This window comes from Nuphar pumila, chromosome 7 (genome assembly GCF_984573655.1).
Source record: "Nuphar pumila chromosome 7, dmNupPumi1.hap1.1, whole genome shotgun sequence".
Taxonomy (NCBI): domain Eukaryota; kingdom Viridiplantae; phylum Streptophyta; class Magnoliopsida; order Nymphaeales; family Nymphaeaceae; genus Nuphar; species Nuphar pumila.
The window spans coordinates 17,002,852-17,027,429 of NC_143255.1; the positions used below are offsets into that span (position 1 = coordinate 17,002,852).

The 24,578-nt window shown below is 37.5% G+C and overlaps 1 protein-coding gene across 5 annotated transcripts in view; it reads left to right on the plus strand.

The window, feature by feature from the left end:
• Window positions 1-831: 831 nt before the first annotated feature.
• LOC149831313 (DNA polymerase epsilon catalytic subunit A-like) overlaps window positions 832-24,578 on the plus strand; it is a 154,462-nt gene continuing 130,715 nt past the window's right edge. For 3 of the 5 annotated variants that reach the window (XM_090013810.1, XM_090013811.1, XM_090013813.1), the window contains exons 1-13: window positions 832-1,772; window positions 3,769-3,834; window positions 3,982-4,041; window positions 4,432-4,527; window positions 6,620-6,780; window positions 7,141-7,235; window positions 7,308-7,525; window positions 9,155-9,241; window positions 9,356-9,490; window positions 15,758-15,880; window positions 20,142-20,225; window positions 20,446-20,610; window positions 20,684-20,860. In XM_090013810.1, coding sequence (XP_089869936.1) covers window positions 1,614-1,772; window positions 3,769-3,834; window positions 3,982-4,041; window positions 4,432-4,527; window positions 6,620-6,780; window positions 7,141-7,235; window positions 7,308-7,525; window positions 9,155-9,241; window positions 9,356-9,490; window positions 15,758-15,880; window positions 20,142-20,225; window positions 20,446-20,610; window positions 20,684-20,860 — 1,626 coding nt within the window. In that variant the 5' untranslated portion in view covers window positions 832-1,613. The other 2 variants (XM_090013812.1, XM_090013814.1) reach the window with 2 other exon arrangements.

Here is a 24,578-nt window from a genome sequence, read left to right on the forward strand (position 1 = left end):
ATTTAGGAAGACCTATCTATTATCGAGAGACCAATTCACATTGTTGACAGGAAATAACAGAATTTACGGACTAGGACCATCTCCTTTGTCAAGGTTCTTTGACAACATCATGGTACAGATGAGTGCACTTGAGAACCCGAAGTGAGAATGAGAGAGAAGTACCCTCCTTTATTTGTATTCGAGTAAAAATTCCGAGGACGAGATTTCTTTTAAGGGGGGTAGGATGTAAAACATGTAAATTTTCAAGAGAAAATAAATAAACAAATCACTTTAATTCGAGTTTAAAAATGTATTTTCATCCTTTATTGTAATTTTGACATGTTTTATATGCTTAAATTGATCTTCTTGATAAAGAAGGGTAACATAGTCATTTCAATAATTTACGTAAATAAAATATTATTAAAATATTCAATTTAATCGTTTTAATGATTCACAAACTCATTTAAGCATTTTTGAGGTGTTCCAAACTTAACTAGAGATATTTTAATGATTCTCAAAATATTATTGTAAAAAGGATATTTGGTTCATAAAATTGGTTTGAAAACATTTTAATTTAATAGAATATCAACTTCAAAATCAAGATTTTGTCTAAAATAGGATGATTAACCTTTAATTGAATTAAATTTATTATTATCATATTTATACTTGAAAATCCTGGTTTAAATTTTAAATGACCTTTGTTCGTATTTTTTTAATATATATATATATATATTTATTTATTGTCATTTTTTCTTGTGCTCTTCGGGTCGGACCCAAACCAGGTCCAAATCGGACCCGATACCCCCCCCCCCCCGTAAAACGCTAATTCTTTGGCCTTTCTGTTTCATCCTCGCGCGCAACCGCCGCCCGCCGCCGGAGTTCTCTCCTTCACCTCCTCCTTCTTCCCTTACTCGATCTCTCTCGCCGCTGTGTGCCGCCGCTGAGAGGCCTGTCTGCGGCGCCACCTCCTCCCTCTTCTCTTTTGCCTGAGCAGCGTCGTCGCTGACACCCCCAGCCAACCCCTCTTCTCACATCCTTTCTCCTTCGTTCCTTCTCCATTCGAGAGCCGACCTGAGGGCATCTCAGTTGCAAGCCGTGTCGTTGCCGGAACCTGCGACATCGCCTCACCATTTCGGCGATTCCCTCTCTTCCGAAACCCTCCACCGCTGACGCCGGAAGTCGGGTGAGCCACCGCCGTGAAGTGTCAGTTTGGGCGCCTGCGGGAGACCAGCGCGGCTGTCACCGCCGTCACCTCCTTCTCCTTCCTTCCCCGTTTGCCGATCGTCCGGAGCCGCGGCGCCGCCGTGACCACCACCGTCTCCTCCTCTGTTTCCATTTCCCATTTTCTTCTTCTCCCCTTTTCTTTCCTGTGTCGTTCCCGTGTCTCCCCTCCGTACGAGCGCCGACTAGAGGCCGCCACCATCGTGACCCACCGTGACGCATGTAGCAAACCATGTGTCTTCGGGGGAGAACACACAACACCCTCCACAAATAGAGGGGAGCGCGAAAGCGCGGGAAAACGCTCACTCTCTCTCTATCTCAAAAGAAAATTTGCTTTGAAGAAAAGGGAAGAGCCCTAGGGTTTTCTTGGCTATTTCCAATCCGTCAGGGCTCGGCAATCGATCGAGGGGGCCATGAGCGGAGAAGGCAGAAGAACGGACCGTGGGCCGTCGAGGAGTCAAGCGAAGTCGAAGTTCCTCCGGAATGCCGAGGAGGAGCTCGAGGCCAAGCTGGGGTTTGAGTTGTTCTCCGAAGGGGAAACCAGACTCGGGTGGCTACTCTCCTTCTCATCCGTGAGTCTTTTCTTGCCCAAACTCGTGTATCGTTTACGAGACATTGCTTCGATAGATTGCTGTAAAAGCATTGCACTTGTACGTCTTCGTAAACTGCTCCAACTCACACGAGGAAACGTTTAGTTTGTCTTTTTCTTCATGTTACGCCAGATCTGCTAGTGGCACGCGATGCAATCAAAGGGGCTCAAAACTTGAGTTGAGCGGCCCTCTTCTGGAGTTCATCCCTTTGAAGCGATGCTGAAGCTTTTCTCTCGCTTAATAGGCTACCTGTTTTGATGATACGTGGTTCCTTTGTTGCCTATGTTGAAGTTCTAGAGGTTAAAAAACTACAGCTAGTTAGTTTTCATTGTTATGTATCCTTATTCTTTTCCTTTATGTTATCCGATCGTATTTATTATCCATTGTATGAGGTAACTCTCTAGTCCATATGTTAAACCTCAATTTGCAAATTGTTGTCGTTATTAAAAGATGGAGCTTTGTCGGTACCTTTTCCTCGTTTCCTTCAATTTTTACTTGTCATGCCATCCAGCAAGGTTGTCATGATATCGGAGAATGCTTTTACTCATGAGTCATACTATGAAACTTTGGGAGAGGGTGATTGAGTCTAGGTTGAGGAATGCTGTCATGATATCGGAGAATCAATTTGGTTTCATGCCTGAAAGATCAACTATGAAAGCTATATATCTTCTTAGACACCTTATTGAGAAATATAGAGAGAGGAACAAAGATTTGCATATGATTTTTATTGATTAAGAAAAGACATACGATAGAGTACCTAGGGACGTGTTCTCTGGTGGACAATGATGAAGAAAAATGTTTCTCTCAAGTACATTAGTATAATTAAAGATATGTACGAAGGAGTAGTAACCAATGTCCGCACTTGTAGAGGGGTCTATTTTCCTATAACGGTTGGGTTACATCAAGGATCTGCTTTAAGCCCTTTCCTATTTACTATAGTGATGGATGAGCTTACGAGATCAATTCGAGAAAATGTGCCGTGGTGTATGTTGTTTGCTGATAATATTGTTTTGATTGATGAGTCTAGAGCTGGGGTTAATGCTAAGTTAGAATTATGGAGACAGACATTGGAAGCAAGAGGTTTTAAGTTGCGTAAGAGTAAGACAAAATATATGGAATGTCGGTTTAGTAAGCAACGAAGTAGTGATGAGAGTGTAGTGAAGCTTGGTGAGCATGAAATACCGGTGGATGATTGTTTCAAATATTTGGAATCTATCATTCAAAAGTATGGAGAAATTGATGAAGATGTAAATCATAGGATAAAGGTTGGGTGAATGAAATGAAAAAGTGCAACTGGAGTGTTGTGCGATCGTAGAATGCCATTGCGGTTGAAGGGAAAGTTTTATAGGATGACTATTAGACCCACTTTACTATATGGTACGGAATGTTGGGTTGCCAAGAGACATCATATTAAAAAAATGAGTGTAGCTGAGATGCATATGCTTAGATGGATGTGTGGAAATACAATAAAAGATAAGATTCGGAACAAGGAGATACGTAAGAAGGTAGGCATTGCACCCATTGAAAATAAGATGAGAGAGAATCGTTTACGGTGGTTTGGACATATTCGGCGAAGGCCTAATGATGCTCCAGTTAGAGGGATGGAAAAATGAGAAAATATATTAGTTAAAAGAGGTCGGGGTAGGCCTAGGAAGACTTGGATGAAGATGATAGGAAAGGATAAGAATGCTTTGAACCTCACCGAGGACATGGCATTGGATAAAAATGATTGGAGGAGAAGGATTCATGTGGAAGACCCAGAATGATTTTCTTTTTTGGTTCACATCGCCGACCCCAATTGTTTTGGGATGAAGGCGTACTTGTTGTTGTATGCCATCCAGCAAGCTCACTGGTCTGGTTGGAGCTACACATGACATGCCTCCAGGAATCCTGCTACAAGTTGCTCATTTCATATAACATATACCAGCTAAACATTGTTCCTTTGATTAGTTAACAATGCTCTGTTTGTGACATGCAGTCATCATTGGAAAATCGAGACAGTAACAAAACATACAGCTGTGTGGATCTTTACTTTGTTTCGCAGGTGAAGTTTCAGAACTCATTAGATATTATAATGATCCAGTGGTTTTGTGATGCTTGTCACTTCAAAATTTAGTTCAGATTTCTGACCATTATTTTTTTGTGTATAAAAGTTATTTTTAAACATTTGGTTTCTTTATGGCTTTTACAGGATGGGTCTACTTTCAAATCCAAATATAGGTTTTCTCCTTATTTATATGCTGCTACAAAGGCAAGAGTGTTACAATTCTTACATAATTGTATTGGCTTCATGATGAATGAATTTTAATTTTATACAGTAGCTTAGTAGCTCATGGGCTTTGTCACATGGATACAATGGTGGATACGGGTATTCAGCCATTTTTTGTGTTGTTTCCAATATGTTTTATATGCAAAGGGATACACTACGGCTATCAAAACCGAGTATCCATCTGACATAGCTCATGGGTTCTCAGTAATCACTTGCATGTATTTGCATGCGCACGTTATCACCATTGGAAATATGTGTGCATTTACATGTTTGCATGAGCACATGCTCAGTCTTGTATCCGTTCTGCAAAGTACTACCTAGGCAACCCATTGATGTTTTGATGAAATAGTTGCTTTGTTTTGTATGATTTAGGAGAGAACTGAATTGGATGTTGAAGCACATCTTTGGAGGCGCTACGAAGGAAAAATATCGGATATAGAGATTATAGAGAAAGAAGACCTTGACTTGGTACTTTTTATTTTTTTTATTTTTTGAACGATTTAATTGGTACCTTATTGGAATGGATTAGGCATCAAATTACATCTTGGGCATGTTCCCTCCCACCTCTGTCTCATATACATATACATACATATATGTATGTGTGGTTAATCTAAGTTTAATGCATTTTGGCTTAATGTTAGTAGTGTTCTTTGCTTAAATTAACAAAACCCCCTTAAGACGATTGCACTTTTGAAAAATTCTTGTATCTTCTAAAGGTAAAATGTCACTTTTACAAACTAATAGAGTATATTTTTGTTAGTTTTTAAAAGACTTGTCTTACTTTTACTCTCTCTCTCTCTCTCTCTTCCCCCCCCCCCCCCCCCCCCTAAAAAATTAATAAATAGTTTTGAAGAAAGCTTAAATCTTGAGGGTGTTTTGTCAATTAAACCACTTGATTACTGCTAACTTCAAACTAAAATGACTGGATTTAAATTCATATTTTCCAATATATGTTTGTATCGTAATGTGTGCGTGTATAAATTACGTCTATCTTTTTATGTGTTTGTTCTATGTAGGAAGTTTATTTTTTAAAATAGAAAAATTTCAAAGTCCTGTGCAAAATTCAATTTCCCATTTGAGTTGTCATGATATTTTCCATGAAAGATAATTTCCAGAGGGAATTTTTACTTTTTCTTTTAAAAGTATACTGTGAAGAATTTCTTGATTAAACCACCTTTCAAAATCTTCTTGAGGGTACATGTGTGCCTGCTTGCTTCATGTCTATATATAGCCATGCACTTTTGAAGAGAGTGTCATCCTCCAAGTATTCTTTTTGCCAGTCTTCATGGTAAACAGCGACATGCATTCTTTTTGATAGTATAGTTGTCAGACTTTATGTTTTGCTTCATACCATGTTAAGGTTGCAAATTATGTATATGAATTTGACGACTGCAATCACTTCTTTATTTTTTTCCTTTAAACTTGATTGAAGTGATATTTTGTTCATTTCAATCCATGCTTGCCTGGTTGGGAGTCTAGCTTCTGTACCCTAACAAAACTCCATTTTTTTGATGTAAAAGAAACTGCTATTAGATAGGGAGTGTTTAGCAAGCATATTTTGTTCATATTAGTCTTTGCTACCCCCTTGGTTCAGAATCTAGCTTCTGTATCCTAATTTTTGAACTCAATTCTTTTGGTGTCAAAGAAACTGCCATTAGATAGGAAATGTTTGATAAGCATCACTAACGTGATTTCTCTCAACATGATTGTCAGGAACACTTCAAATGTTGTGTATGACCAAAAATAGTGATAGATGTGCTGTTTATAGGTCCGTTTAGTGTCAACTGTACATGATGCATTATTGATTGAGCTGAAATGTTGTAGATGATATATGTAGTTCATTTCTTTTGTTAATACAGTAATAGATTTATCACGCGAAACTTTTCATCATCAAGTAAAAACATGGACATTCTGATTTCCTTAGACCCAAAAAGATCCTTCAAGGCTCTAGCCACTTCCATTCTTCCCCATTAAGTGTTGAAATAAACGATTCCCTTTCTGATTTAACTGTTGGCTCTAAATTGTGACTCAAAATATTTAATCACTGTCCTTGTTTCACCTTTTCCATCAATCCAATAACAATTCACTGTCACTTTATGATTGCTGCAGTTGTTGCATTTTCTGTGTATGCACTATCTAACAGAAGATGCTGGAAGGTCCTTTTTGAAGTTCACTTAATTTTCAATTCCCATAAATGTGTGGCACATAAGATGTGCATATGCACTTTGTGCATCTTTATTTTTAACCCACTTGCTCCAGGAACTAGAAGAGGCAATTGTACTGTTACATGCATATGTACATGTGCGTGCTAATGTATGTCCATGTGAAAGTTAATATTGGTGTCATGCAATCTTCAACTTATAGAATTGTTAATTTCTATCAAGTTAGATAATCTCTCCACGTTCATGTAAATTGCTTACTAATCATGTTTGGTTTGTGGGCTGCATTCATTTTATATTAAGACCTATCTCATCAAATTTTAATTGGTGGTCTGTGATAATTTATTTTTTTTCTACTTCTTGGCTCATTATGATTTACTAACTTGCTTATTTCAATGCAGAAAAACCATCTGTCTGGCTTGCAAAAAAAATATCTGAAAATTAGCTTTGACACAGTACAACAGTTAATGCATGTGAAAAATGATTTACTGCATGTTGTTGAAAGGAACCAGTCAAAGATCGAAGCAGCAGAGGCTTATGAATCATTATTTAATAGGAGTAGGTAAAACTCATCTCCTAATACATATTTTCTCCTTTTATGGGTTGAATTACAAAATGCCTTTATTGATTTTGCTGATAGAGAAACTGAGTTGTCATTGTTATTAAAGACACATATTTAGCATTTTTTCCAGATGACTAAATGCTTTAAATAGAGATCCTTCTGATTCATTTTAGCAAAAAATGCAGGCACATTTGTATTATTTGTTTTATTTATATAAAGTTCAAAACCAATACCTTTATCCTAAACCAACTGCCTCTATCCTAATTTGTTGATACTGCTGAAAAGAAAAAGGTTGCACTGTTCTCTCTTATTATTATTGTCGGGACATGGATTTGTGACTCAGCTATGATTTATCATCAGGGACAGTAACCAAAGGGTACATGACTATTTAGACTATATCATCGATCTTAGAGAGTATGATGTTCCTTATCACGTTCGTTTTGCAATTGACAATGGTAATTCACTAGGCCCTTGTGATTTCACAGAAATGCTTGTGAAAACGTTGTTTATAACCCCTTCTTATGCAGATGTGAGGTGTGGGCAGTGGTACAATGTTAGTGTCACCAGTACTGGTGTTATTTTAGAGAAAAGGGGTGATCTTCTGCAGCGTGCTGAAGTTCACGTCTGTGCATTTGATATTGAGACAACTAAGCTCCCTTTGAAGTTTCCTGATTCTGAATATGACCTGATTATGATGATTTCTTACATGGTGGATGGTCAGGGTTACTTGATAATCAATAGAGAGGTATGTTTGGTATAATGACTTTCTTTAATTTAATCAAGGTTTACTTACTGGTGTCTGTAGACATGTAAATTCTACATTCAAATATACTCAATATGTTGGTACTGTTGGTAGCTTTCATAACATGGAGGGCACAAACTTAATTCACCTTGCTGTAAGCATTCTGGTGGTTGCTTTACTTTGTTATCCCTTAGTAGGTTTGATTGGGAATTCACCTGTTCATTTTACTTTGTAAATATCCAGATTTCAGCACTCATATAAGAGATGCTTGCTCTTTAAGATCTGCAGTTTTTAAAAGCTCTAATAGTCAAGATTCAGATGCATTAGCAGATGGTTGAATCAGAATTTCGATTATTGGGAAGTTGCATCCCCGAGTAACTTTCTGTTCCATGTTTCCAAGCATTTCAACAAGTTCTAGCTATTCCATTTTGGTAACCGTTGGTGTAGCAAACTGCTGGTAGAAACAGTTGGCTAACAAGAGTTCAAACAAAGGGTGTTCATTCCTGCATGTTGGGGAGTCTTTGATCACCGATTAACCATTTTCTTCATTTGTTGTGTTCCTTGTAAGTATAATAATTGTTTTGTAATCTACAGTCTAGGCATGCTAATTGAGAAAATGACACTTTTGATCGACTTCCTTTTTAATGTTTCTTTTCTTTATTCATCACCCTTTATTGTTAATGCTTCAAATTGTAAACAAAATGTTTCTAATTTTTTGGAATAGTGCATTATTTCTATGATTTTCTTTATAAGAGGAAATTAAAGGTATTCTATAATGACATTTTTAATATCTTGCAATTATGGCAGAAAGATTCCGATACTAGAACTTTCTTCTTGCTTCTTTATAATTGTTAACTCGTTCTGAAAAAGTCATTTAAATTTTTTTAAACTGTCATATTCTTGAGATTTTCTAAGGATAAGATCACTTTTTTCTTTTCCCATAAAATATTGCTGATACCACCGATGCTTTAAAAACTATATGTGCATGTGTTTGTGGGTGCATGCCAACAGAGGAGAAGGGTTAGGCTGGCTGCTTTTTGGTACTTCGTCTGGTAAGCTACTCGGGTTTGTTGTCAGCAGAAGAGAAATCAAAGTCAACCTGAAAGAGCTGAAGTAATTATCAACATGGGATTACTTGTGCATCTATCCACTTTTGCGAAGTGGTCTGTAGCAACCAAGAGGAAGTATGCGTGTGTATTATATAAAGATATGTCCGTCTCAAAGGGGATACCCACTTCACTCTAACTTAATAACGATTATGATTATCATTTTCCAGGATATTTCAAGATTTTTTTTGTATCAAATATTCTTTTGTGCCATGTATTGTTTCAGTTGCATAAGAACATGTTCTCTTAACAATAGAAGTTATCAAGTTAGCTGTGACTTTTAGATTTCATATTTTTGAATGATGCCTCTGCCAAATTCTATTTAACACTGTTTTCAGTGCAATGTTTAGCTTGCCTCATTTTAAAGATTTTTGATGTTTTATGTTTTTCTTTTCTAGCAAAGCTAAACATTAAATCAGTATTTTATTTTCAGAATGCTTTTCATAAGTTCATCATTTGTGTTGGTATGTACATTTATATTTGTTGATTCTTTCTTTTCCCAAATTGTTGTGCCTTTTCTATGTAGTGTGTGGGAAAGGACATTGATGATTTAGAATACACTCCAAAACCAGAATTTGAAGGGCACTTCAAAGTTAAAAATGCAAAGGATGAGGTGATTTTCTTCTCATTGTTTGCATATTTATTTGCACAATGACACACCCAAAATGGCATGAGACCTGTTATCTCTCATAATTTGATTTTATTAGTATTATTTTGTTGTTTTCAGAAGGAACTTCTCACTCTATGGTTTGCTCACATGCGGGAAGTGAAGCCTCATATTTATGTCACGTACAATGGTGACTTCTTTGATTGGCCCTTTGTTGAAAGTCGGGCTACACATCATGGAGTCAAGATGAGTGATGTATGCTGTTATATACTAATTTTTTGGTCTTATTTGTCAATTTGCACATTTTGCAGTAAATTTTTGGCATAATTAAACTGTAATGCCCCTCATGAATTTTACCTGCTCAAATCAGTGTTGTAAGCAAGGTTGAATGTATCGTATCATTACCTATATCGGTTGGGCCTAAATTAACATCGTATCGTATCATATTGTATCGCAAAAATATCGTAAATGTTTAATAATTTTTTTTTAAATTAAAAAAATCAGAAAAATAGCAAAATTTAAAAAAAAAATCACAACACATGAAACAATGATGAATTGCACAAAATACAACCATAAAATCACATATGAAGCATTTATGTCTCTATGAGCTACGTAAGACTTGTTATTAAAAACATGTCACAAGGCTCATACTTTCATATTACAAAAACAAAAGCAAAAATTTATATAAAACCTCAATAATCATAATCATCATCTTCTTTTCTTTTTCTTCTTCTCGTAATGTTAAAAATAATAACAAACCATGCAACTAATAACTGACAATATAAATAAAAAACAACTACATAATTTAATTTTTAAACACAATTAAAGCCTTAACTAACAATATTAAATTCACATCCAAGTCATACTTAAATGTCATACGTCATAATTAAACTATTAAGAGTTCATGATAACTAAAAACATTACATTTAACCAACGTCTTACATGCCAATCTTCATCTCTAAATTTCTAAACTATAAAGTTTCTAAAACTAAACTATCTTCTAGCGCCTATTTGCGAAACATTAGGACAATAATTCCTTAGTGTTGCATCCACCTGCCACACATTGATCTCTTTATCTTTGACCATTTTTTGGCAAGTTGGTCATCATCATCATCTTCAGAATCTGGAACAATGGTTGAAAGTCCTTCTTTGCATTTTTGCAAAATTCTTCTTCTTTGAATTTAAAAGTGACAAAAATAGATGGATAATCGTATAGACGTAGATTTTGATGAACACCTGTAATATGTTGCTTAAATTTATGTAATTCACCTCTAATAATATAACCACAAAACATAGGTCTCATTGATGACCTTGGTCGTGGTACATCATCCATTCTTCTGTAGTATTGCCATGCAGGATCATCTCTATAAGATGAACGCGAATTGACATCGAAAAATCTAAAATAAAACATAGCTAATTAACCACCAAATAAAAATATAGGCATACAAATATTCGATAAGAAGTTTACACACATAGAATAAAGATTTTTTACCTTAACGTGCTTATTTGAGTGAAAAAAGGGTAGAAATGCACTCTTACCTGAAAAAATCGCAAAAGCCTTCTCTCTTGCATACGTATCGCCCCCCAAATCGCTCTCACGACTCCTAGGGTGTGTGGGTTCCCCTCTAATGGCCTCTACACAAATGAGGGAGTCTACCCTCAAGGGATTTTAGAGGTATTTAAAACCTCAAAAGTAAAAAAAGTAACTTTCGTTTTTTTAAAGCGCATTGAAGCTGTATCGTATGATACAGGGGTGTATCATACGATACACCTGATACAGATACGATACACACTTGTATCACGATACGAGTGTGTATTGTATCAGTTTCTTCCGAAGTTACGATACATATTGTATGATACATTATGATACAAACAACCTTGGTTGTAAGTGTCGTTGCGTATCATATGATACACTACAATATATATCGTATCTATTAGCTGTTTCGATATGATACACACCCGTATCTTGATGCGGGTGTGTATCATACCCGTATCGGATGTATCTTGCGACACGCCCTTGTATCTTATGATACACTCCGGTACGGGGCATATCTTATGATACAGAATAAGTGCAGTTTAAGTTGCACTTATTTTGATTTTTTTTGAAACATATAAGGCCCCTTGGGACCTGTTTATGCTCATTCATAAAGAGCTTAAGAGTGTTTTGGGGAAGATTTCTTGCAAAAAAGGAAGAAGGTGATCATGATAATCATGATTCACATTATCTAGTTAATTTTTGTTTGAATTATGAAAAAAATTGGTTCTGTAAAAATTTGTAAGTACTGAAGAACACTTTATGATATTGTTTTTGTTTATATAAAACATACACTGTTATGAATCTTGTGACATGTTAGCTTAGTTTTGTTGTTTAATATGCATATTGTGTCACAGTTTGCATTTTTCTCGTGGAATATGTATGCTATTCATAGCATATTGTCTTTATTATTTAATGTTTGATGTCCTATGCATGCCATTCATAGCATATAATTGTTTTACTGAGTTAGTCTTATCTTATACAATTCATTATTGTTTTGTGTTATGAAATTTTAGTAATTTTCTGATTTTTTGGATTTTTGAGATGTTTTTATCTAAAACATATGATTTTTTAGGATATGATATGATACATATCTTATTTTGGGCCCGGCCGATATGGGTTATGATATGCTTTTTATAACCTTGGTTCAAATTGTCAAATCTGCTCATGTTATATTTACTCTCTTAATATTTGACAAATATTGTAGAGCTTTGAAATTCCAACTTAGTTCTATATTTTAATTTATGAATAGCATATACCAGACCGCTCCTCCTTGTGTTGGATTTCTGCCTGATGCATCCTTGTTTAAGAATAATAAAGGTATTACTAAAGTGATTTTCGCTTGATGCATCCTTCTCTGAGAGAGAAGTATTATTAAGCGAAAATGACAAACAAACACAAAGCAGGTGATTAACAAATGTCCTACAAAGGTGAGAGAAACATACCCGAGTTACAACCAAAGGCAACGAGAAACGTGACTCTAACAAGTTCATACTCTTTGATCCCAATTTTATACCGACATAAATCACTTCTCGCTAACTCTGTTCCAAAGAATCACTTCTTGCTAGACAGAAAGGTGAACTGAAAGGACATTTTTGGCCTTCCTTTTGAAGATCTTCTGATTGCATTGTAACCAAAACTCTGACCAGCTCTGCCATAACAATCACCTCTGGATTGCGTACCGATTTTACTTTTCCTTGTTCCGCCTACCAATGCCAGCAAACATATGTGTCTAACCTATTCTAATTCATTTAACTATCATACCAGAATATCCTCATCAAGGATAAAATGGAGCAATTACCACAGATGCAGTGTCATTTCCTTGTGGCTGTAGCATAAATGGAAGCAGTTTGCCAATTCAAAGTTGACCTTCTTTCAGGTTTTATGTGTAAATCCCATCCGCATGCCAGCTGAACATACAAGCTCTTGAGTGATTGTAACGACCCCAAACAGACACTCGCGAGATTTTTTTAAACAAATAAATAATTTTAAAATATTGCAAAAAGATATCATAGGGATCCGGGGCACCTTACAGATTTAATACACACAACCAACAATATCTTGCTAAATTAAACATTTAGGGATGCATGAATCAATGCAACATGCATGAATGACTTTTTAACTTTAATTATTAGTATTGCTTTTGCATGTATGTCCCTACTTAATGCACTCAATTAAATTCTCACTTATATAAAACCGGGCCAAATTACCGAGGTTCAAGGCGGTTAGTAATCATCTTATAAATACAACTAAGCAGCGAAATTCATCCAAAACCTTTGATGTCCGAAGCAGCTTCCTTCTTATGGATTAAAATAGTCTAGGACCCACTAAACTCTTTAAGTACCTCTCTCTGCTAGTGGGATTCCTTCATCATCAACAAAATATCATGTTTGCAGACATCCCACAACCTTTTGTAAAACTCTGCCGTAAGTACATGGAATCTCAGTGCTTTATCAGTTGGCATACTCTATAGGTCATTCTTAACTTCCTCCTTGGTGAATGGTGCCGATAACTTGTTTCTGTCCTCGTTAGAAATATTCTTATAGAACCAATCTTCTCCAAAAGAAACATAGAATCTAGCTGTATAGTGTTCAGTAATCCCCATAGCTAGCCAGTCCCCCTCCACCCACTTTCTGTTAATCCAAATGCCTTGATGGCAGTTGAACCTCCTTTTGGTCAATGCCATGAGATGGAAAAACTTTGTGTTTGTTAAGTTGTCCTTGTACATATATATTTGTTTCATATATATATATATAATAAGTAATACCCTCTAGGGATATTTTTGTCATTTTACTCTTGCAATAGGGTCTGTTCATAAGGAACAATTTTCCTCTTTTCATTATTTTTTTTGTCTTTTGCCCTTTTAAGCAAGGGCTCTATGGTCTTTTCACCATAGAGTCGTTGGGGGCTCTCCAACGGTCATAAATATGACCGTTGGGAGCTCCCAATGACTCTATTAGGAGCTCACATATGGTCTCTCTCTCTCTCTCTTGTAATATGTATAAATACGGGCTTTGTTCCCCCTCATTTTTTAATGTTTCTCTTAGGCATTCATGCTCAATAAGATTAATATTTTTTTATGTTTTGTGTTCTTCTCTTTAGTTCTTGGATGTTTTGAATGCACTTAGTGCCTTTGTGTTCTTATATTGTCTTTTAGTTGGACTTAACTATGTGCATGTGCACTTTGGTGTTTATGATCTTGTAAGCTCTTAGAGGCCCTTATTTTGTATTTCCGTATATTTCATTACAATATTTTGGTCTTTCTTAGTCCCAAAAACCGTGGACCTTTGTTTTCACTTAATTTCCTCCCAAACTCTCCATTTTTTTGATTATGTTGGCTGCAGCATCTGAACCAAAATTCCACTCTGTTCAGACCCCTTTGATTTCTCCAAATCCAGCTGTTTCCTCTCCAGCTCTTCTAGCTCTTTATTTTGAAAGATTCATCATTTGCTTTTTCTCTAGTCCAAGCTATAGTAGGCCCTCAAATATGGCATAGTTTGCATGTTACTCAAAATGTCAACTGTTTCCCTTTTTGCTGAGAAATCAACATCCTGCATGATGCATCCCTGAACATTTAGTTTTACACTTGTGGGTGTTTGATGAAGCGTGCAGTCATGGATTTAAGCTACTTAATGCACCACTAATATGGATTTGTTATGGTTAGCTTATGATTCTGTCTAGGAAACTGCGTGTTTTGTGCTTAGATCAAATCAACATAAATATGGCTATTTTTTAAACCATGAAAGATGTGAATCCTATGGCTATTGGTGCTAAAAGCCCAATCTTTTGCCTCAAAGTCATCAAAAGAAGAATCCTGCAGGTTTTTTTTTTTTGGTTTTCTCCTTTTTCTTTTTTATATGACATAAGGCCACCCATGGCATGTGGACCAGCCTGTTAGAAATTGTAGATAAAAGCCAAGATGCCCTCTCTCTCTCTCTGTATATATGTGTGCATGTTTGTGTGTGTGTGTCTCTCTCTCTCTCTATATGTGTGTGTGTGTGTGTCTGTGTGTGTGTGTGTGTGTGTACGGACAACCACCTAATGTGGGTTTTTGGTTTTCTTTTTACCAATTTTCTTTTGAAATCTGACCACACAGATTTGATCTGCATGTTTGATTTTATTGGAATTGACTCTTGGATCGTTTGATTCTAACATGTTGGCAAGTTTTTGTAAGGCTTGAAAATTGATGGCCCAACATTTTCATAAATATTTGAGCTCAAAAATTGTATTTTTCTGTCAAGAAAACATGATCCAAGTGTCGATTCATAGCAAATCAACCATTTCGAACACATCTACAGGGTCAGATTTGCAAAGAACATCTTGGACACCCTTGCTCAATGGCTATCTACTTGTTATATCTGTTAGCACCTACTCCCAATTCTCTCTCTCTCTCTCTCTGTATATATAGTCTGTTCTCCATGTCCAAAATACCTTTAAAGTCTGCTCTTCATGTGTAAAATAACTTCTCTATATTTATCTGTATGCATGTATGTATTCATGTGAAGAACTCACTATAACCAATTTAGGTCAGTTGGATATTTGGTTCATACCTACACCATTGACTTCCTAGTATCAGAGCCACACATTTAGGTTCATGTTTCAGCACTATAACCATCAGTAGAGTTGAGAACTTCCCTAGTATCAGAGCCACACAGTCAAGTTCGCGTTCCTGCACTATAGCCGTTGGTATTTTCGAGCACTAACCAGTCTTATCTGATTTTGCGTGGCTGTAGAGGCAGAAGTGGATGAAAATTGCTACTAAAAGATAAATGTAATGTTGACATTCACACTTTAAATCTGATTAAATTGTGTGATTTAAATAATTTCTGATTGGTTTCTAGCTACATGCTATGTATTCTCTGACATGCTTTTGATTTGTTACTAGAATAATAAAAGCTGAGTCATGGGCAATTGTGGTCATAGAAGGCAATATCATATGTAGTTATTGAGTCATTAATTTGATGCTATACCCTTTCCAATGCTTGCAGGAGATAGGATTTCAGTGTGATACTAACCAGGGAGAATGCCGTTCTAAATTTGCTTGCCACCTGGACTGCTTTGCATGGGTCAAAAGGGACAGTTATCTTCCTCAGGGAAGCCAAGGTCTAAAGGTGAATGATGACTTATAAAATATTTTTTTTTCTATTGTATGCCTAATAAGGACAACAATTTGTGCCGGTTGTCCACTGATTTCTTTATCCTTAAAATCCATTACCTCACCGTGCCCATATTCCAAGATTTTCTTGTGGTTGAGCAAATCTGATAATGGGTTGCTCCTTTCTGTCTGTCTATCATTCAAGAAATTAGTCTTGCTCATAAAAGAAAAGGAACTTGGACTTCAAAACAATGATCATCACGCTCTTCATGCTATGCGAGCTCTTAGGATCTGCAGTTACTGGTGAGGGAAGTATGCAAGATCAAGAATGCACTGTACAGCCATAGAAGAAGCACAAGTAAATGTGAAGGAAGATATTCATTCCATCATGAAAATAGTTTGTTACAACCCTTCAAAGGGGCAATCTCTCTTCTAACCTATGTCACATAGGTGCGGGTGCGGATGCGGCGAACGGGCACTTTAAAAAAATTTGGGTGAGGGGGTGATATATATAGTTTACTAAGGTAACTAACAATTAACAACACAACATAGTTTACAAACAAAATTAGGAGGCATTTGGAAATTCCTCAAATCACAATGTCAAAAATTTATACCTTCTTCTTCTTTCGAAAGGCAAGATGGGGTTTGGCTGACAGACGAGAGAGGTGGGAGAGACTGAGACAGAGAGAGGTGGGAGAGACCGAGACAGAGAGAGAGGCGGGGCACACTTTTTGCCTGCTCCTCAAGGCACAATGGCCCTCGCCTTGAGGCGGGGCACACTTTTTGCTCCTTGAGGCGTGTTTTTAATAACACTGGTCAGGGTTAACTGAATCTGCTTTTGGACAAAAATGGACCTCAGTGTGGTTGACTTCACCTGACACAAAGGAAGCTGTGTCTAAGTGTCGCACCCACATGGGTGCAGGTGCGACGCGGGTGTGGTGCCCTGTTAGAAGAGTCCGTGTTACATAGCTTATAATTATATTACAAAGCTGGTCATAAAAGTCTATATGACTTGACTTCTACAATTGAACTATAACATGTACAGATATACCCCTTATAAGTAATTTTATACACAAGAGGGGGTAGCATGAACACTATATTACTTTTGACTTCTACAAGTGAACTGTAACATGTAAGTAGTTTTATATAAAAGAGGGGCAGGATCAACACTAGTAATATAATCTTTTATATTTCTCAATAGGAAGCGGCTCTTTTATTGTTGCAAATATCTGACTTAGTAGAGAACTAAACACCACAAATACAAACCGGTGATGACCACATCTCTGTATTAGCTTAGCTAGACAGTGCAGAAACAAACTTATATTTATTAATTTCCCATAGTATAATCAGATGTCCGAAGAATATGCAGAAGATGGTCAATGGAAATTGATTGGTATTATCACCAGCTGAAACTTGTAAGCTGTCTTCAGTAAATGGTTGGAAAACACAAATAATGGCGATAGTCCTAAAGGTTGCATGCATTGAGTAATGCATAGAACAGAAATCATATGAGAAATTATTTAGGCGTTGTCAGAGCTGGCTGATACTAAAAAGTTAGTATTGTTTGGATGCCTCATGGACAGATTTAAGAAGCTGACAAACATCAATTGAGGGCCTTTAAATTGTCTTTTGGATTTCAACCTCCTTGTCATCAATTAAGAAAAACAGTCACATCAAGAATAAAAGGTATACTGAGAAAACAATTCACCCTTAAGAGATTGAACAACTTCAATATCTATATATTATTGATTTATCGTATCAGGAATCTTTATTGCCATCTCTGATTGTTGTAACATCCATTAGACAGGTATAGAACAAGGAAAGTTTTATATATGTGCCAACTGTTAAAACCACCCTTAAGAACTTAGTGATGAACTTTCATGGCATTCACATTTGGTTTGCTTAAGGCCATGCAATGTTTTTTGACTTTATTGTTGATCTAGTAGGAAAAAGTATGTTTTCTTTCTCTTTCCCCACAATCACATTGCACACCAAAAGTGTGCCGCAGCATCTGACTGCCCTCCATCTCTGGGATATACAGCCAGCTGTGGGACCCAACAGTGAGATGGAGGGCGGTCAGGTGCAGCTGCACATTTTTTGTGTGCAATGTTATTGCACCTGATCCGCCTTCTTTCTTGACAGGCAAAATATTGAATTCTTTGGATCATATAGATTGACTTTATAAGTTTTTTCCCTTGATGGCATTCATTCTTCACATTCATAATCAAGCCCCAACCACATGTGGCAACCAGTAGAAAAAAGTGTTTAAAACTTGGTCATTCAAACAACTGAAATTGATGCTCTTGTTTTATAAAGGGGCACTTGTGTCCACAACATCTGACGAGCTTTGTTGGCATCCCATGCTATTCCTGCCTCCAAACAATGAATTCGCAGCTTTGGAAAATATACTGTTAACTTGGAAATGATGATCCATCTTCCTCAAAAATTAAAATAAAAATTCAAGAGCCTTTTGAAGTCTTTTTCCTTCAACCATCCATATCTTTCTTTGTCAAGGATTTTCTCTCTCCATAATAAATGATAATGGTGGTGGTAGCCTTGGTGGCTATTAGTATTCACTTTTCTCCTGACGAGATGGGTGCTCTAGCCATAGCCTGGTGTAGACCTCTCTTTTCCACATGTCAAATCCAATAAATTTCTTTTAGCTGCCATCCAGAGTCCAGACTGGAGATCTGTGCACAACTGTATATAAAATGAAATTTGAAGAACCCTAGGCAGTGGCGTGGCAGTGGCGGTGGAGCCGTAGGCCTCGTGAAGACTCTCTCTCTCCAACAAACCACATCAAACCTTTCGCTTATATTTTTTTTCGTGAAGACCAGGAAGTTTCAGACACGATTGAATCATGACAGTCAGCAGAACGCAACAGGCTGGGTCGATCAGATTGCCAATCCTTTCGGTTCATCAATTTTGTCCCGTTGCGCCAAAGTACACAACAAGCAGAACGTGGGTAACAAGTCTTCAAACAAACACCAAGCAAAAAAAAATCTGGTTATAAGTCCTATATATATATATATTTTGCCGCACCCCCGCACCTGGGTTTTTTGGAAGTGCCGCACCCGCACCCGCACCCGCACCCGCACCCATGTGACATAGATCTGACCCTATAGATGTGATCTACATATCAATTTTAGTAGAAACTGACCTTTGGATTATGTTTTTTCTAACACATATGCCAGATTTTATGAGGGTTGAAAAATCAATGGCCTACAATGTCCCGAATTTCCAAACCTAAAAAAAACATTTTTACGTTCAAAAAATTATGATCTAAATATCGATTCCTACTATTTTGACCATGCTAAACACATCCATCAAGTCAGATTTAGTCAAAACAACTTCTCCATAGAAGTTCCAGCTGGGGGGTCCTTAGCCACGATCATAGCAAATGCTATCCCTCTCTTTTATATTCTTTTTTTTCTATAGCTCTCCTGGGGTATTTGGATCTTTGACCCCTTGGCTATTATATTCGGTATGTGTGTGGTCTTGTGGCACCATTTTCTTGCTTATTGTTGATGAACCTCTGTTTATCTTCATTTTTTAAGCATTTGCGCCTCAACGTTTCAATTATGGTTTCTATCTCTGTATGGGGAATTCACCAACCTGATAACCTAAAACTGATTGTTTGCTTAATTCATTTATTTTCTTTCTTTTGGACTATGTCACATGGGTGCGGGTGCAGGGGTGCGGCACTTTCAAAAAACTTGGGTGCGGGGTTTCGGAAAAAATATAAAAAATTATATATATATATATATATATAAAGTCCAAAAGTTGGCATAAATGACCCTGGGTGCGTTGACTGCACCCAGGGTCAGGTTAACCGCATCGGGTGTGGGTGCGGCACCTAGTTGGAGAGTCCCTGTGACATAGCTTTTGGACCAATGCTGATGTTGACAACTAGGACTGACTTTCATGTAGCAATATTAATCTTGCATCATTCTGTTTCTTGGTGTGGTTGATGGTGTGTATTAAATAATTGAGATGTCACTTTGATGGCATTGCCAATCTTATGCATTTATGTATTTAGCATTGTCAGAGTCCACCAAATGAGTTTGTGTGGTCATATTAACTGGGCTGTGAATTGAGAACTTCGTTTTCTAATGTTGGTTTTGGTGGAGCGAGTGCTAACTACATATTGGTTTTATCTTTTATGTGCCATCTGAAAGGCAGGTTACAGTATTATTGGGCTCATATACCTAATGTTGTTGAAGTGGGAGACTTTTCCACCTTGTAGTTATATGAGTGTTGATTTTTCTGTCATTCAGGCAGTTACAAAAGCCAAATTGGGTTATGATCCTTTGGAGGTGAATCCTGAAGATATGGTTTGCTTTGCCATGGAGCAACCCCAGGTACAAAAGACATGTACTTATTTAAGTTCCAACAATTTATTATTTCAACAATACAACACTTCAATATTTTAATATGGGTTTCATTTTCTCAAGTTCCTCCTTAATCATAGATATTTGTTGATGCTGTGTTATTAGTTACATATTTTTTCCCCTTGTGTCTCAGTCACGTATGGATTGATTAAACTCTTTTTATTTGTTTGTTGGGAATAAATTGGTACAGACAATGGCATCCTATTCTGTCTCTGATGCTGTCGCCACCTACTATCTATACATGACATATGTTCATCCTTTCATATTTTCACTTGCAACTATAATACCCATGTCACCTGATGAGGTGTTGAGAAAAGGAAGTGGTACACTTTGCGAAATGCTCCTAATGGTCCAGGTTTGTTTGATTTATTCTTGCAACTTGTATTGCTGTTGATCATATTTGAAGTTGCAATTGTCTGTGCATGCAGGCATATAAGGCAAATGTCATATGTCCAAACAAGCACCAGGCGGATCCAGAAAAGTTTCACAACAATCGGTTTTTGGAAAGTGAAACATACATTGGGGGACATGTTGAATGCCTTGAAAGTGGTGTCTTCCGATCTGATCTTCCAACAAAATTTCAGCTTGATCCTTCTGCCTTTAAGGTGTATCTCACTTTGCATAGCAACTTATTTCATGCAATTTTATTCACTTAAAAGTATATTTTCCCTTTAGAAATTTCGTTAACTCGTTCTTGTTTGTTGATTTTATGTATGTTCAGGTCAACCTAATGTCAAGCTAAAATCTACTGCAGTAGTGCTCATGTCGATTAGTCAGATTAAATTACAGATTGATAAATACACACTACACACAGACACACACACACACACACACACATATATATATATATATATATATATATATATATATAGAGAGAGAGAGAGAGAGAGAGAGAGAGAGAGAGAGAGAGAGGCACACGATAATAGACAATTTATGTTGCTTGCATGTGTAAGTTGTGCATTAAATGATCCACAAAAAGTGTAAAATCATGAGTGGTTGCAGTTGTAACCCCCCAAAATCCAGGACTTGAAACTTTTTATGAAAAGTTTGAAAGCCTTGAAATCATTCGTTTATCAGAGTTTTTAATAATTCAAAGTTTGATTAAAGAGACTTTCAAAAGATACTCTTATACCAATCACGTCATCGTGCCATCGCAAACTGTATTGACCTGCCCATGAAATGAGTCAGTCTCGCAAAAAACTAGTAGGTGCGTTAAAGACAAAAAAGAACAAAGACTGCAATAAGTAAGATAATTACTAAATTAAACAGGAGAAACAAAACTAACAGAGCTAAATATACATGCTAAACTATGTCACAGGGATTCGGCTAGGAGGGTGCCGCACCGGGTGCGGTCAACTCGATCCTGGGTGCGTTGACCGCACCCAGGATCATTAATGTCCATTTTTAAAAAAAAAAAATTGCCCAAATGGGCTTCGAAATTTTTTGAAAAAAACTTTATGCTGCTGACAGACTAGCATAAAGTAAGTTTTTCACAGCACAGCTGCTGACAGCAACTGTCTGTCAGCAGCTTACAGCTGCAAAGTTTGAAAAAAAAAACCCCGCCTATTCCTCAACCCCCTTTATATATATATATATATTACTTATTACATTTTTGCCCCTGCCGCACCCGGGTTTTTTGGAAGTGCCGAATCCCCGCACCCGCACCCGCACCCGCACCCGCACCCGCACCCGCACCCGCACCCGCACCCATGTGACATAGATGCTAACAAGTACTGCAAGCAAAACTCGAATAGAGCAAGTGGCTAAATACGAGAGCACTAAGACCCAAAGTACTAAACAAGCATATTACGCAACTATAACAGTTCAACTAATTCTACAGGTAGAGAGTAACTAACTCCACTAAACAATCAAGCATAGCAAGCCGAGTAACAGAATAAGACAAGCATTCATAACAGAGCTCACAATGCATGCATTTATCACTAAATTCTTCATTCTACCAACAAGTAAATACATTAATTATGAAGTGCAATCAATTGCACAACAAGCTATTTATAAGCTACACGCGGTAAGCAATCACACTGCAATAGTCATCATAAGATGTAAGCAACTTATAAGACAAGCAATCACATCTTCCATAAGATGTAGACAGTTTGTAGATTACGAGCTGTAAGCAAACACATTAATCTTAAGATGTAACCAACTCATGAATTTCGAGCTGTAAGCAAACACATTAATCTTAAGATGTAACCAGCTCATGGATTTCGAGCTGTAAGCAAACACCTCTCATCCTACTCACTGCAGAACACAATCGTATTTATTTAAAGGTACAACCACAATGAGAGGGGTCAACTCATAGTGAGGGTAAAAACATCACCATTTTGTGATCTCAAACATGTGCCATTGCACGTTCAAGGTAAACACAGACCTCTCATCCTACTCATCGTAGTACGCAACATACATGTTCAAAAGTACAATTACGATGAGAGGGGTAAGGATTTCTCCTAGAAAATCCCCAACACATCTGCTTTATAGAAGTCCACACTAAAATCATTCGAGTTTCAACTTGTCATGCTCAGGTCCTTTAGACAGTCACGAGCCTCTTGCCTATTAGGCGAATATCGGAGTTACATGATTACCTTAAAGTGTCAAAACATGTTTCGAGGTTACTACAAACCTCTCATCCTGCTCCTCGTAGTCCATACATATCATACAAGACTAAGAGTACGACTACGAGGAGAGGGGCATGAATTTCTCAGAAGAAATCTATCAGCAATAATCTCGCAAAGCAAGGAAAGGCGTCAACTATCTTAGTTTGGCCAAAAAACCCAATAAACTGGTCTTATCAGAAGTGATGTAGCAACGTCTAGCGATGACGCAGGTTTCTCAATAGAACTCTTGCCCAACTCATGCCATTGTCTGTAAACAGGGTTATCCGAGTCGTATCGGATACACGAACCAAAATTATAAAATACTTCTCTCAATTACATCGATTTGGGAGATCCAGCCGCTATATCGTAAAAGATCGTCAAAATCTATTTTACACAACTATGCATTTCAAAAATAGGTTTGCGCCTAAAAACCATTGTTTTTGGAGAACCGAAGTGCATAAATGTGCATCATGACTTTTACAATAAATGAGCGAAACAATATAGACTCGAAGCACTGAATGTAAGCTGACAAGGGGCAAGCCCGTGCACATTACAGTGCAACGGCGAAACGATGAGCAAGACTCAATGTGCGAAGCTCCACATCGAGCAAAAGACACACAAGCACACACGAGGTATGAACTTATACCTCGACTACCCAAATCCACAAGCAAACAACGTGGAAGCAATGCACGAGGTACGAAATCGTACTTGGGTTGAGCAAGTGCAAAAGGTGGCTCGCGAGGCACTAAGTCGTACCTCGATTAAACAAAAAGCGTAGGCAAGTAAAATCCAAGAGCATATGACAAAGAGCAGAACAACACATGCAAGAGCAAAGCATATGCGCGAAGTGCGACATCAAAGTAAGGACAAAACAACACATACGAAAAGTAAGTGCGAAAGCAAGCCTGGGCACATAAAGCGCGACGACAATAGGAAAGCAAAGTAGAGAAAGTACAAACAGAAGGTAAAAGCCATGGCGCATAAAGCGCGGGGCAATAAAAAAGACAATGCAGAAAGTAAAAGCTATGGCGCTTAAAGCACGGGGCAAAAAAAAGACAATACAGAAAGTAAAAAGGATAAGAATCGCGAAACCGTGTCCTTGAGTTAAAAGACATATATATACTTTATACGTATATAATTGTCTTTTCCCATTTTTAGTTATCTTTCTTATTTTAGCATTTGTCCGTTCATTGTCCTTTCACGCTATAATCCCCTACCTTAGAGGGGTTACGGGTCCTCGTACGCCTGCGCCGTAGGTAAGCATGAGCTCAAGCCATAGAGGCGAGTAGCTCCGTCGTGCAACCTATAAGTGCAACGAGGTTAGTATGCAAAACCAGAAACAACAGGAGGTGGATCTGATAAGACCCGATGAGAAGCAAAACAAAGGACTTTGCTCCTTGCAGACAAGCTGCAGAAGCCTGGGGCACGAGCCCTGCTAAGCAGAGGGCGGCAGGAACATGGGAAGAGGGCCCCTGCTTTCTGCCAAACGGACAGAGGCAAGGAGGCCTGCTCCCTGCCAGCTAAAGTAGCAGAGACAGGGGCCCCAACCCCTGCCAGATCTGAGAAGACAGAGGCAGGGAGCAGCCGCTCCCTGTCTGCAGAAGACCCAAGCGGTAGGGGTCCGGCCTCTGTCGACCTGCCAGAGGACGAGTAGCTGGTACCAACACACAAACAATAACTGGTTTAAGGAGCCATCCATAGTTTAAACATTTGA